At 42.5% G+C, this 13,070-nt stretch overlaps 1 protein-coding gene across 1 annotated transcript; it reads right to left on the bottom strand.

The window, feature by feature from the left end:
• Window positions 1–9,171: 9,171 nt before the first annotated feature.
• LOC102382017 (olfactory receptor 6C74-like) lies at window positions 9,172–10,146 on the bottom strand. The gene has a single exon (XM_006035015.2). It carries the CDS (start codon window positions 10,126–10,128, stop codon window positions 9,172–9,174), a length of 957 nt encoding a protein of 318 aa, XP_006035077.1. The 5' UTR covers window positions 10,129–10,146.
• Window positions 10,147–13,070: the final 2,924 nt, after the last annotated feature.

The following is a 13,070-nucleotide window of genomic DNA, read 5'->3' as shown; positions in this document are numbered from 1 at the left end:
TTTTCTTGGTGGACCAAAGACCTTTTTACACCTGAATGAAAATGCTCAAAATGTACATTAATACTGTCGGCAGACAAAATTCCTTGGGTGAATTTGATATCTTTTATTAGACCAACCCAAATAGTTGGAGAAAAGTTAACTTGGGTTGGTCTAATAAAAGATATCAAATTCACCCAAGGAATTTTGTCTGCCGACAGTATTAATGTACATTTTGAGCATTTTCATTCAGGTGTAAAAAGGTCTTTGGTCCACCAAGAAAATGTCATTTTTTAATGGTCCTTTAGTATTGAATCGTGTCTATTATGCTTACCATCATCATCGTCATGGGCATGCTTCAGTTTTAGCCCACAGATTTCCTTAGCTTTTCTTTGGGTTGGGGTGCTCAAATCCATTTATACTTCTGTTATTCCCTGCATTTACACATCTTTTATTCCATGACAAGAATATACTTCATTTCTTTCAAACCACTCATTTCTGTCCTGATGTATTTTGTTGGTTGTTTTAATCACCGGTTACACTTCTTTTAAAAGAAAAATATTCATGTTTGAAAGAGTTCTTTTTCAAAGTGACGGTATTATTAGATTTTTGAAATATTTCTCTTCTGAAATGGAAATGAAACAACATGACTTCAAAGAATGTGATGGAGATTCCTGACAATGAAAAGACAATTATTCATGCAGAATCAAAAACTGACCATGCTTTCATAGGGGGGACTAGAAGTGTCCTGTGTTCAAAAGGTTCCCAAAGGCTGGGTGCTTCAGGAAGGAAAGTGATAAGAACATGAAACTTTGGTTAGAGATTATAGGAATTGGGTGTCCCTTTCCTGCTCTTTCAGAGACTTGGTGAGTGTCCATAAGTAAATTCCTTCTTCTCCCAAAGTCTAGCTCCTCTGTTTTCCAAAAGGAGCCTGTTCATGAGGGAGGCATAGTGTAGAGGCTTGCAGATAGCCACGTACCTATCAAAGGACATGGCTGCCAGTAGGAAAAACTCTGCTGTTCCCACAATGACATGGAAAAAGCACTCAGTAAAGCAGCCGGCCATAGAGACGGTCTTGGTGCCTGATGCCAGGTTGAACAAAGCCTTTGGGATGGCAGCAGAAGTGAAGCCCACTTCCACAAGAGCAAAGTTTCTGAGGAGAAAATACATGGGGGTCTGAAGGTGCCGGTCCAGCAGGGTGATGGTGATGATGATAATATTTGCCATAAGGGTCAAGAGATAGATGAGGAGTAGCACAAAGAAGAGAAGGATCTGCAGCCAGCGAACATCTGAGAGACCCAGAAGGACAAATTCTGTCACTCTTGTTTGGTTCTCCATTGTGATGGCTTGGTTCAAGCTCATCAAAATTCAAAATAAAGAAATAGAAAAACAGTAGCAGTCTTTGATGGTAAATTGCCTACAGTCTACTACCAATAGGTATATAACCCCTGTGTAACTCTTCTTGCAAATATGTGTAATGATGGAGATAGAAAATAGTATTTTCATTGCCTTTTGCCTTTGAAATCCATGCCTCACAAGGGAACTGGAGGTGGAGGTGTTGACATTACTGATGCCCACAGCAAAAGGGCCCTCCTATTTCCATCACGCATTTATAATTTCCCATTTGTTTGGAGCACCCTCTCTCTCTCTCTCTCTCTCTTTCTACTAGTACAATTCTTCCTTTTGAAGTTCATGGGCTAATTACACCATTATTCCACGGGGACACTATGAAAAGCACTGTGCTCGTTAATCATGACATCCGAGTTTCAGAAACCTTAGAACTTTTTTTCCTTTTCTTAAAATTCAGCAAATACTTAGATTTGAAGGGAAGCTTTCTCACTTGACTTTTATTTCTATTGTCTCTAGAAAATATTATAGTTGTTCTTGGTGCCATGGATGCTGTGAATTGTGGTATTATGGGACAGAAACCTCCTTGAAGTATAGAATATGGCAGCATTTTGCTGACATGCAAGCAGTATAAAAAATCAGACCTGAAGAAAGTGTAAACATTTCTGTTATCATCTTTATTGTTTTTTCCAGATGTGTAGAAAGAACTGCCATTACATAAAGGCATACCTCCCACTCAGTTTGCTACAGGTCTATGGCTTTATACTCCACTTATCCCCAAAATGTTATATGTAGCCTGGGGACGTGATCTCCTTCAACCTGGGGAAGTAAAAAAAGCTCCTATTCTTTTATTAATCAGCCTAGCAGGGCTCCGGTGAGGCCAGGTGTCCCACCCTGCAAACACTGAGCTCTCCCATTCTGACGAAAGCAACCCCGCTGTGACTCTATGGACAGATCCTGTTGCACCCATAGATGCCCACACTCTCTCCCATCTCTCTGCAAGTAGCCTTAACAAAACCTTGCTTTAATCCATCATGTTGCAACTAGCTTGATTCTGATAGCTATGAAATGACAATATCTCCTGAACCACTGTATCCATGCGACAGAAAACAACATTGGTATCACTAAGGGAAAGCTGATGTTCCCCACTTTTTGGAAGGGTGAAGAACTTTCCTACATTTTGTCCATAGCCTCTGTGACTAAGGCACTTGCTCTAAAAGCAGGGAACTTGGCTCCTAGGCATAATAAATCCTGAGGAGCTTTAGACCTGCTATTTCCCACCTCAGAGGCATAAACAGGAAGTTTTCCACCCTGGGTGTTGATGGTGCTGGGACCAGTGCTGGCATCCAGGCTGGAGGCTGCAGCAAAGGCATCTGGGCCAACAGCATTAGCTGCCATTCTTGTGCCTCCTCCAAGTTGGTGCCTGAGACCAGTGCCCTACTTGCCTACCCCTAGTTACACTGCTGTTCTGCCTCCTCACATTGTCTTTTTAACTTCCAGGATAGACAAGGCTGGAAGACTCCATCATCTTTTTAGGATTTCACTGGGGCACTGTGCAACCAGAAAAAACGACTCATGGGCCCAACAAAAGAGAAAGTCCATTGAGTTGGGGATTCCTGGCCCTTGTTTCCAAAGAGTTTGTGCATTTTATATTCAATACACGAGAGAAAAGCCTTGGGAAACAAGACTCAGAGTTTCCTCATTCCAGCGGTAATGCCTTCCTGGCTGGGATAAGCATCAAGTTACTATTTTTTTGCTGTCCTTCTCCCACGATTCTTCCATCCACAGTGTAAAAAGTCTTACAGGGCACATCCAGACGAGCACACACGTGCCTTTTGCTCCACCTCAAACCCCTTTGAGGTGGGGCAACAGGCATGTGCGGGAACAAAAAAATGTTCCCCACACTGCTAGTTTGCAGCACAGGGAGAAAATTAGACCCCTGGATATAGGGGTCTAAAAAAATCAATGTTTAAAAAAGCGGGGCAGGGCATGGTCCCTGACTGTGCCCTGAGGCAACCGGAGGCTGGGTCCTCCGTGGAGATGCTCTGGCTGCCAGAGCGCCTCTATGGTTGGCCCTCGCCCTGGTGCTGAAACACTAGGGAGACCAGTGGCAGGACCCTGCTTGCTCAGAGCTAGCACCTTGGACCCAGCTGGCTGTGGCTGACCTCCTGGACAAATGGGGCCAGGAGGACATGCTTTGACAGTTCAAAGCAGGCCACCACACCCAGAACATCTCCCGGGTGATAGCTGCCCAGATGGCCAGGCAGGGGCACACATGGCAGTAGTGCCGCACAAAGGCCAATCCTGCAATCACAGTTCACTGGCAGCTGGCCCAGACACCGTCTCACTGGCAGCGGGCCCGGAGGGCCAGATGCCTCTACTGGCTCTGCAGTCCCCATCTGAGTCTGGCAGGTGCACAGCAGGTCACATCCAGGCAACAGCCCCCACTGCCAGACTGCTGCAGTGGGTAGAGGGTGCAAGGAACTCTCAGGGCTGCTTCAGCAGTCCAGCTGGCACAAAGGGTAGTGTCCCCAGGAACCAAATGGCTGGGCCCCAGGAGATCCTGAGAGCTAGTAGCCCTGAGCTACTTGCTAGGGTGGCTTTTTATACTGCTGGGGCCAGCACAGGTGCTGACCCTGGGCTCTAGCTCCCCCTGGCTGAAGATCCAGGAGGAGCCAGGCAGGGTTATTTTGCCCCAAGTGGCACAATTTGATCCACAACAAAGTGCATGTACGAGCACGTGCGCTGAAGCAAAAAGCCCTGGCTCAAATTTGCACTGGTTCTATTTGAGCTGCTGCAAGCACATGTGCTTGCATGTGTGGACATGCCCACAATGTCCATAAGCAAGAATAGAAGCAAGAACAGAGTGAGTGAATAGTTTGTGTCCATTCTCATTGATAGAACCTAGATTTCAACCATGTTCCCAGGAACCCAACTGAATGTGACAGTCAATAGATTGCTCAGCCTCCAAGATTGGGTACATCTTCCAGTGACTTTTCAGATAAAGTACCTTGGGTCATAGCCACAGAATCACACAGAAGCACAAGTCTGAGTATAGGCTAGAAAACCTACAAAGTATGCTGGGTCGTTCTTTGGGGGTGAAGCTCCCCTCTTCTCCCCAACCCCACTCTCCATGCTGCTAGACTTTAGGAATTACTTGAAAGGGCTTGTGTACAATTTCACCAGTTGCAGTTCTCTCTCTGACTGCAGAGCCGAAATGCACATACTCCTTGGCTTAATAAAGCTTTTGATAAGGTCTCCCACAACATTCTCACAAACAAAGCTAAGGATCATCAGGCTCAGAGGGTAATAATTGATGTCTTGATGCCTTGTTGGCAGATGGTATCAAGTAGAGTGCCCCAGAAGTTGGTCCTAGGTACAGCTTTGTTAAATATCTTCATCAACAACCTGGAAGGTGGGATAGAACTCACCCTTGGCAAATCTGAAGATGACACCAAGCTGGAAGGAGTATTACATACACCGGAGGGTAGGGCTACGGTTTAGGCAGGCTTTGAGAAATTGGCAGATTGAGCTAGGGCTAAAATAAAACTCATGAGGTTGAATAAGAAGTGCAAAGTCCTTCACTGAAGATGGAACAATCCCATGCACTGGTATAAGCTGAGGACTAACTGCCTAAGCAGCAGCTCTGCAGAAAAGGGTCAGGGGCTTACAGTGGATAATGAGCTAAACATAAGCCAACAGTGTGCCCTTGGTGCAAAGAAAACTAATGGCATACTGGAATGCATTGGCAGGATCATTGCCAGCAGATCAAGGGAAGTGATTATCCCACCAATTCAGCACTGTTGAGGCCACATCTGGAGCGCTGTGGCCAGTTTTGGGCCCCCACTACAGAAGGGATGTGGGCGAATTGGAGAAATCCCAGTGGAGGGCAACAAAAATGGTTAGGGTGCTGGAGCACATGCTTTCTGAGGAGAGGCTGAGGGAACTGGGCTTCTGTAGTCTAGAAAAGAGGAGACTGAAGTGGGGATTTAATAGCAGCCTTAAAGTACCTAAAGGGAATTTTCCAAGAGGATGGAGCTAGACTGTTTATCATAACAGCAGATGACAGAACAAGGAGCAATGGTCTTAAGTTGCAGAACGGGAAGTTTAGATTTGATATTAGGAAAACTGTCTCACTAGGAGGGTAGTAAAACACTGGAACAGGTTACCCAGAGAGGTTGTGGAATCTCCATCCTTGCAAGTGTTTAAGATCCAGCTAGACAAAGCCTTGGCTAGGATGATGTAGCTGGGGATGGTCCTGTTTCTAGCAGTGTCTAGATGACCTCCTGAGGTCCCTTCCAACCCGCATTTTCTGTGATCCTATAGACTCTGAACTTCTCTAAAGTCTTGTTAAGGAGGTTGTAGTCAGAAAGTTCATTCTCTTACCCATTTGGGTAACTGTTCCTACTGCTCAGTTTATTCCTCTTCCAAATAGGGTTAAGTCATTGACAGCTAGTGTTATTAACTGCCAACCTTTTGGTTCCCCTTTAGAATGGGGTGTGAAAATGTAAATGGACCTTACCTTCCATACCCTACCTTTACATAAAGGGTCTGCCTCAGTTATCAGAGAAGATGCCTCTGGAGCAAGTGGATAGGGCAGATGCTCACCAATATTTTGGACCAAAGGACCACTTTCATCCCTCATAAATGTCTCAGTTACTTCCATAAACCATTATTTTAATTATTATAGTTTTACTGTAAACAGATTAAAGGCATGCTATCATCTGCAGACCATTTACCTGGGTCAGTTGGTCCTCAAGCATGGTCCATGGATCACACATGGGAAACACTGACCAAATGAACATTCAAGTTGCAATGGAGATACCATGGAATGGATTGCAGATTGGGTCTTCTGAGAGTTTTGCAAAGAGCCATGGTTTCTTTTCTCTCTATGTATTTTTTGTCCTCTGAAGAAATGCTACTGCCCTTTGTTGCGGGGGTAGGGAAGGGAGGGATTGTTTGTTTTTCTACGGGGTTTTTTTTTATTTCAATTATCTTTCCTTAAAACTAAGAGAGAACTTGAACAAAATTAAAACACACAAAAATCCTCTTTTCTTTTGACATTAAAGTCGTCTCTCTAAGTATAGTACTTCTGGAGACAAGGGACACACTAGTTTAACACCATGGAATTTGATGCAGACATTTTGTATCACAACATAACTACAGTCTTCATGTTTCTTCACTAATACAAGCTACTTATGCACGAGGCAAGGATTTCTCATTCTTCCTCAGATCTGCTGAACAATGTCTTACATTCAAAAGCTTGTCTATCTGTACCCAACTATATAGTTGGTCCAATTAAAAGGTATCACCCTAAGAAATTCTTGCCTCTTCCATCATTTCTAGACTCTAACAGTTACAACATCACTCCTACACTACCACAACAAGTTATACGTGTTAATAAAAGACAGAAAATTTGGCAAAAATATATAACTAGGAACTTTTGTATTGGATTGAACTAACACTAATTTCAAGTTCAATGTTTAATCAGATTAATTATATCGAGACAATTTGTGATGCTAATTTTAAAGGACCACTGAATGACAACACATCTTTAGGGTGTACTCAAGGGTACTGAAATCTTGATGGTAAAATGCATATTAAGGAGGCATGGGTTTTTGTGTCTACATTGGAAGGGTCTACACAAGGCATTTAATGTGCAGTAGACTAGCTACCTGTGCAGAAAGTACTTTGCATCTACACGTGTGTCTCTATTAAGCTGGAGTAAACTAATTTACTCTGCAGGAGGATGTAGGAAGTCCTATCTTGCTGTAGAGTTTTTTACTCCACAGCAGCACACATATAGACACTGGCCCGGATGGCTGGGGTATGAGGGTGCTTCAGTTCTGGGTCTACCTGCCAGCTAAGCCCTCACTGAAGCACCCTCAGCCCCAGCCAGCTCGTCCACAACACAATGAGCTGGGAAACAGCCCCGGGCTGGCAGGCTGAGCCCCCAAACTCTCCATCATATGCCTGCGTTCTCCACCATAAAATGTGGGGTCAGGCCGACTCTCAGAATCTCAATATTGCGCTGTTAGACAGAAGGGTGTGACAAAATTGCACATATACCAACACACAAAGTGCTGCCTGACTGCAATGTGTTGCGACCAGCATTAAGAAAAAACTCAAAGAGCTAAGAAAGGAGATGTCCACTGCACTGAACTGACAGACTGTGACATCAGCCTCATCCTCCCCAGTCAACTATCGGTGCTAAAATGAAATAAGGCTCATCCTGTGGAGTCTAACATGGCAACAGGCAGCTGCCCACTTTCATTTTTGTGGCTTGTACTGTGGGCACACAGTAAGAAGCAGCGGGCATTGACTATGAATGCGTAGTATGCTCTGCAGTGTCTGGGCACAGATGTAGATGCATATGCGTGCAGGACAGAAATGAAGGACAAAGACAAAAAGTTACTTGCTCTTTAGCTTATGGGAAGTTGGTGCCAGACCTAAACACTGATACCCTTTCTATGGTGTTTTTGTTCAATGCCCGCAGTGCTGGAACACACTGATTGTCCCCACGAAAAAAGAATAAAAGGGAAGAAACGTCTTTGTATTCATCACTAGTTACCATTACCATCAGTCATAATGCATACCATTTTTTTTGTTTGGTTGTTTTTTTGCTTCTTTTTCCTGCTCTCTTTCTTTTACATGGTGCTTTCCCATTGTCAGATATTTCAATGCCATTCTTTCCTATAAAATCATTTTATTGTGAAAACAAAACTGATCAAACATTGTTGGGGTATTATTCTAAAGTACATGCCATCACCTGAATAATGAAAACTGACAACACAGTAAAATGAAAAATCAACCCCCCTCCATCCCAAAACATCACTTCATATTTAACTGAAAATGGAAGGGACTTTTCACAAGATAAAGTACGCATAAAGAGAGAAAAGTATAGTGTACGAAAGCTGAGAACAAAAAAACCCATTCAAAGCAGTGAACATCTCTTGAGATATCTGGAAGAATGAACATTAAATGTATTTCTCAATATGTGAAACTGAGCTTCTCAGAGGAATCTAGCAGTTTTGATTTCCTCAACGCTCCAGGTATTGACATTTTTTTAGTCTGAAAGGTTTATCAGAACAAAGGAAATGTCTTACTTAAATATAAAAATAACTTTTAAGAACATAATTTGCATGTTTTTTCAACTGCAATCAGCTAGGTGCCATTGAAGTAAATCCAGGTCTGGAATCAGATACATAGCTTGAGTACCTAAGATTTTAATTTAAAGACCCATTGAACATGACTTATTAAGAACGATTGAGCTGGGGTTGTTTAGCTGGGGAAGACTGGCAGGGAATTTGACAGCAGTCTTTGAAAACCCGAAGGGTAATAATATGGAGGATGGTGACAGACTATTCTTTTGTGGGCACATGCAACAGGACAAGAAGAAATGGTTTCAAATTGCAATAGGGGGAATTTTAGTTAGAGATGAAAAAGAACATCCTGGGAATTTTCAAGAGCAGCTGAATAGATACTGAACTGGGATGGTCTAGTCAGGGCTGATCCCACCTAGGATACTGCAAACAATATTTCTGGATAACTGAAGAGGCCCACACACTCAAATGGGACATCCTGGTTTTATACAGGCAAATGAAAGCATTATCAACTATATTATAGGGGAAAGTGACTGAAGTAAAGAAATGTATGCTCAGATTCTAATAATCATATAGAAACACACAGAGAAAACAGCAAAATCATAGGATATTGACCCCTTTATGGATGGCACATTTCTTTAAACACAGAGATAGAGAGAGACAGAAAGGGGGAGAGAATAAGCACAATGTAGGAAAGGAGAAATCCTTAGAAAGAAGGGTCTTCCCTTTTCTTTGTCTCCTTTCATTACCTCCCAAAACATTTGGGCATATTTGAGAACATCACAGTCCGGAGGACAGCATCTCTCAAAGCCTCCTTGACTTGTTTGTTCCTCAGGCTGTAGATGAAGGGGTTGAGGAATGGGGACACCACACCATTAAGAAGAGCTACAGTTTTGCCAAGATCCACCTTGCTGCCCTCAGCGGGCTTGACGTACATGAAGATACAGCTGCCGTAGGTGATTGAGACCACTGTGAGGTGGGAGATACAAACAGAGAAGGCTTTCTTCCTCCCAGAGGTAGAGGGAATGTGCAGCACAGTGAAGATGATGTTGATGTAGGAAATAATGGTAATGGCAAAAGTACTCAGTATGCTGCCAGTGGAGAAGAGGAACACCAGGAGCCCTAGCAACTGGGTGTCTCTACAGGCAACTTTCAACACAACCACGATGTCACAGAAAAAATGGTCAATGACATTTGGTGAGCAGAAGGGCAACTGGAACAGCATAATAAGAGGGACAATCACATACATGAAGCTGATCACCCAGGAGCCCAGCACCAGCTGGCTGCAAAACCTGCTGTTCATGATGGTGGCATAGTGCAGTGGCTTACAAATGGCTATATATCTATCGAAGGACATGGCTGCCAGCAGGAAGAACTCAACGGTGCCCACAATGACATAGGCAAAGCACTGAGCAAAACATGCAGCCATAGAGACAGAGTTAGTGCCTGACGCTAGGTTGAACAAAGCCTTCAGGATGATGACGGATGTGAAGCACATCTCCACAAGGGAGAAGGTCCTGAGGAGAAAATACATGGGGGTGTGGAGGCGTCGGTCCAGCAGGGTGATGGTGATGATGATGATGTTTCCTGTCAGGGTCAAGAGGTAGATGAGAAGAAGCAGAAAGAAGAGTAGGATCTGCAACCAGCGGACACCTGTTAAACCCACAAGGATAAACTCCGTCACCTCTGTCCAGTTCTCCATAGCTACTGCTTTTTTAAATCTTATCTAGCCACTGTTAAAAAACCCCCAAACCGTGACTTTTCAGGTGTTAGTCATGAAGTACCCGCCTAACTGATTTAATCACTGTTAAACCAAATAGAGCTGCAAAGTTGTAGTGGCTTGTCTTATAGCTGCGGAAATCTTGTCTTGCAATATATCCGAACAAGGAAGTCTTTCTGTCTGATTGTTTTCCATGGCAAGTGTCTCCTCCTATTTCTAGTGCCCATTAATAATTTCTGTGATTTTTCCCCCCAATTATTTATTTATATCTACTGCCACAACAGTTCCTTTGAGACCAATTGGCTAATGAGCATGTCCACATCAGTTCCAAAACATTAATGAATCATGTGCTAATGGTCTGTCTTTTAGAAAGAGAGGGAAAATAATTTCCCCTTTTTGTTTTATGCCTACACAATAACCACTGCCGTCAGCACTGCCACCACCATCATCGTGGCGATGCTTGTCATGCTTATTATAGTTTCTCCTTGAAATATAGACAAAAAGATGATTTCAGTCATTATGAGAAAAATATCAGAATTATGGAATATTAAACTTTTTTTTGAGCTAAAGGGGCCCACTTGCAAAAAAGCCACAAAACAAAAAGAACAATTTGGGGGGATTTATTTATTTATTTATCGTTACCCAAAATGTGTCAGTGAACACTTTGTATGAGAAAGGAAAATATTCTCATTTTTTGTAAATCATGTATCATTTAAACAAAGCCTTCACACTGTAATAAAAAGTAATTTCCTATCTATCTCTATCTTTTGGCTGTACTGGTGAATTGAGGAATCTGGCTCTTTTCCATAAAGCGCACAGTGCCACATGTACTCCATTTGGGTAGATGTCCAATCTAGGCCTAGTCCCATTAGCCTCTTTTATCCCTGTACAGCAATCCACTGTTGGTCACCTCTTCTGAAATCCTGGGGAAGTTTATGAAACTTATTCCCACACCCCTCCGCATGAGAGAGAGAAAATATTTAGTCATAGAGGATAATTCAGATCTTTCCCCCCCAGCTTTTCTAATGAGATTTCCTTCAAATTTGGTAAATTGTTGGATATTTCTAAAAAAAAATCTAAAAAAATCTGTATTTGATGTATGTAAGTATATATTGTTTATTCATTGTTTTATTTATTATTCATATCAAGGTCTTTTTTATTATTGCTGTTTGTGTTCATTTGTGTGTTGGCATGCTGATTTTTAATTTAAAGGTTCAATTGGAAAAACAGGAAAAAGAGATGGTGAACTCAAATAAAATGCCAGTAAAAACTCTCTACGTTTCATTGAACTCTTTATATTAAAACAAAAATTACAAACCTTTAACAAAAAACGTAAGAGTAAAAAAAAAGGAGTGTCCTACGTGACTCTGTCCCTTGGTTCATATATCTCTGCAGTTTAAGTCAGTTTTCATGGAAAAGATTATGGCAGAACTGTAGTTTCTTATATATCACACGCCACCAAATAAGATGCACACCTTGTTTTGGGAGGGCAGAATGAAGAAATATATTTTTGGGGGGTTTTTTGTTTGTTTTTTCTTCCAAAGCTGTGGCTGTATACAGCAGAAAGACAGCCTAATCTCTCCTGTTCACTCACCCTGCCTCCCTTTCCTGATTAACCAAGAAAGGATAACTTAGCTGTTGCTAGGTTGACTCTACTATTTTTAAAAGATTTAGAAACAGTCACCAATTGAAATAGGAATCCATAGTGTCCTTTTTCCTATTTGAAATATTTGGGTTTATCTTGTGAATTGTCATGGTACCCTGGCTAAGAATCACTGCCTTAGCCAGCTTGACACTCTCAGGTATTTAGGGGTCAGACAGTAGGTTCAAACTTTTAAAGACAGCTATGAGTGCCGGGATTCTGCATTTACTGGAAAGAATAAATGTAATACATAAAGCAACTGCATTTAAAGCATGAATTATGTACTTAGTTCGATTTAAGAGGCAAAACCCATGATTTTGAAGAATTCACAGGAAAATAGACATATCTGGGAGGGGCAGGGGGAGAGATGGGAAACAAACTCGATTCTGTCCCAGAATGATAAAAATGTAAGGGTGCTGAACCCATGCTTATATGTAATGGAGGAATGTAATGACATGAATCAAGAGTCTTGTTTTTCTCAGCTAATTCAAAAGACCTAGACTTCTTTCAGAAGTCTATACAACTAACTATCTAGGTTAGGCTCTTGTTTTTTCTCAAATATCAGCCCCTATACATCCTTATGATTAAATCAGGGGTGAAAGCACAGCCTGGTTTCCTAAACACCCTTTTCTCTTAGTTCCCTGGTTCCAGATAGGATTTTTATGAGGTTGTGCCTGTCTCCCATATTTCTTAGCCCCCTCCTTTACTTGCTCATTTCTCAAGCTGTTTATGAAGGAGTTCAGTAAAGGGGTCACTACCATAGTGAGAATTGCTACCCCTTAGTTCAAGTTCATCCTGTTGCTGTGTTTTGGCATTATGTACGTGAAGATACAGCTGCCATAGAACAAAGGTGACAACGATGACATGAGACGAGTAGGTGGAGAATGCCTTTTGCCTTTCTTTGGCTGATGGTAGGTGCAGAATGGTGGAGAAGACGTTGATGTAGGACATAGCTCTGACCAATGTGCCCAGTAGCATGATGATAGCAAAAATAAAGTCAACCAGTTCAGTAGCTGCGTGTCAGCCCAGTATGGTTTGAGCAATAGTGAGCTGTCAGAAGAAACTGCCAATGACATGAGAGGCATAGAATGGCAGCTGGGTTATGACAATGAACATCGTGAAGACAGAGAAAAAAACTACTAGCCAACAGCTCATCACCAACTGGATGCAGAGCTGGCTGCTTATGATGGTGAGGTAGCAGAGACAGTCGCAGATGACAGCATAGTGATTGAAGCACATGGTGGCCAGAGAAAGGAGTCTGTGACCCCCAAGAGAAAGTCGG

The sequence above is a fragment of the Alligator sinensis genome, unplaced genomic scaffold (genome assembly GCF_000455745.1).
Source record: "Alligator sinensis unplaced genomic scaffold, ASM45574v1 scaffold955_1, whole genome shotgun sequence".
Lineage (NCBI taxonomy): Eukaryota > Metazoa > Chordata > Crocodylia > Alligatoridae > Alligator > Alligator sinensis.
Note: the sequence above shows the minus strand (reverse complement) of the source record. Positions and strands in the feature narration are given on the sequence as shown.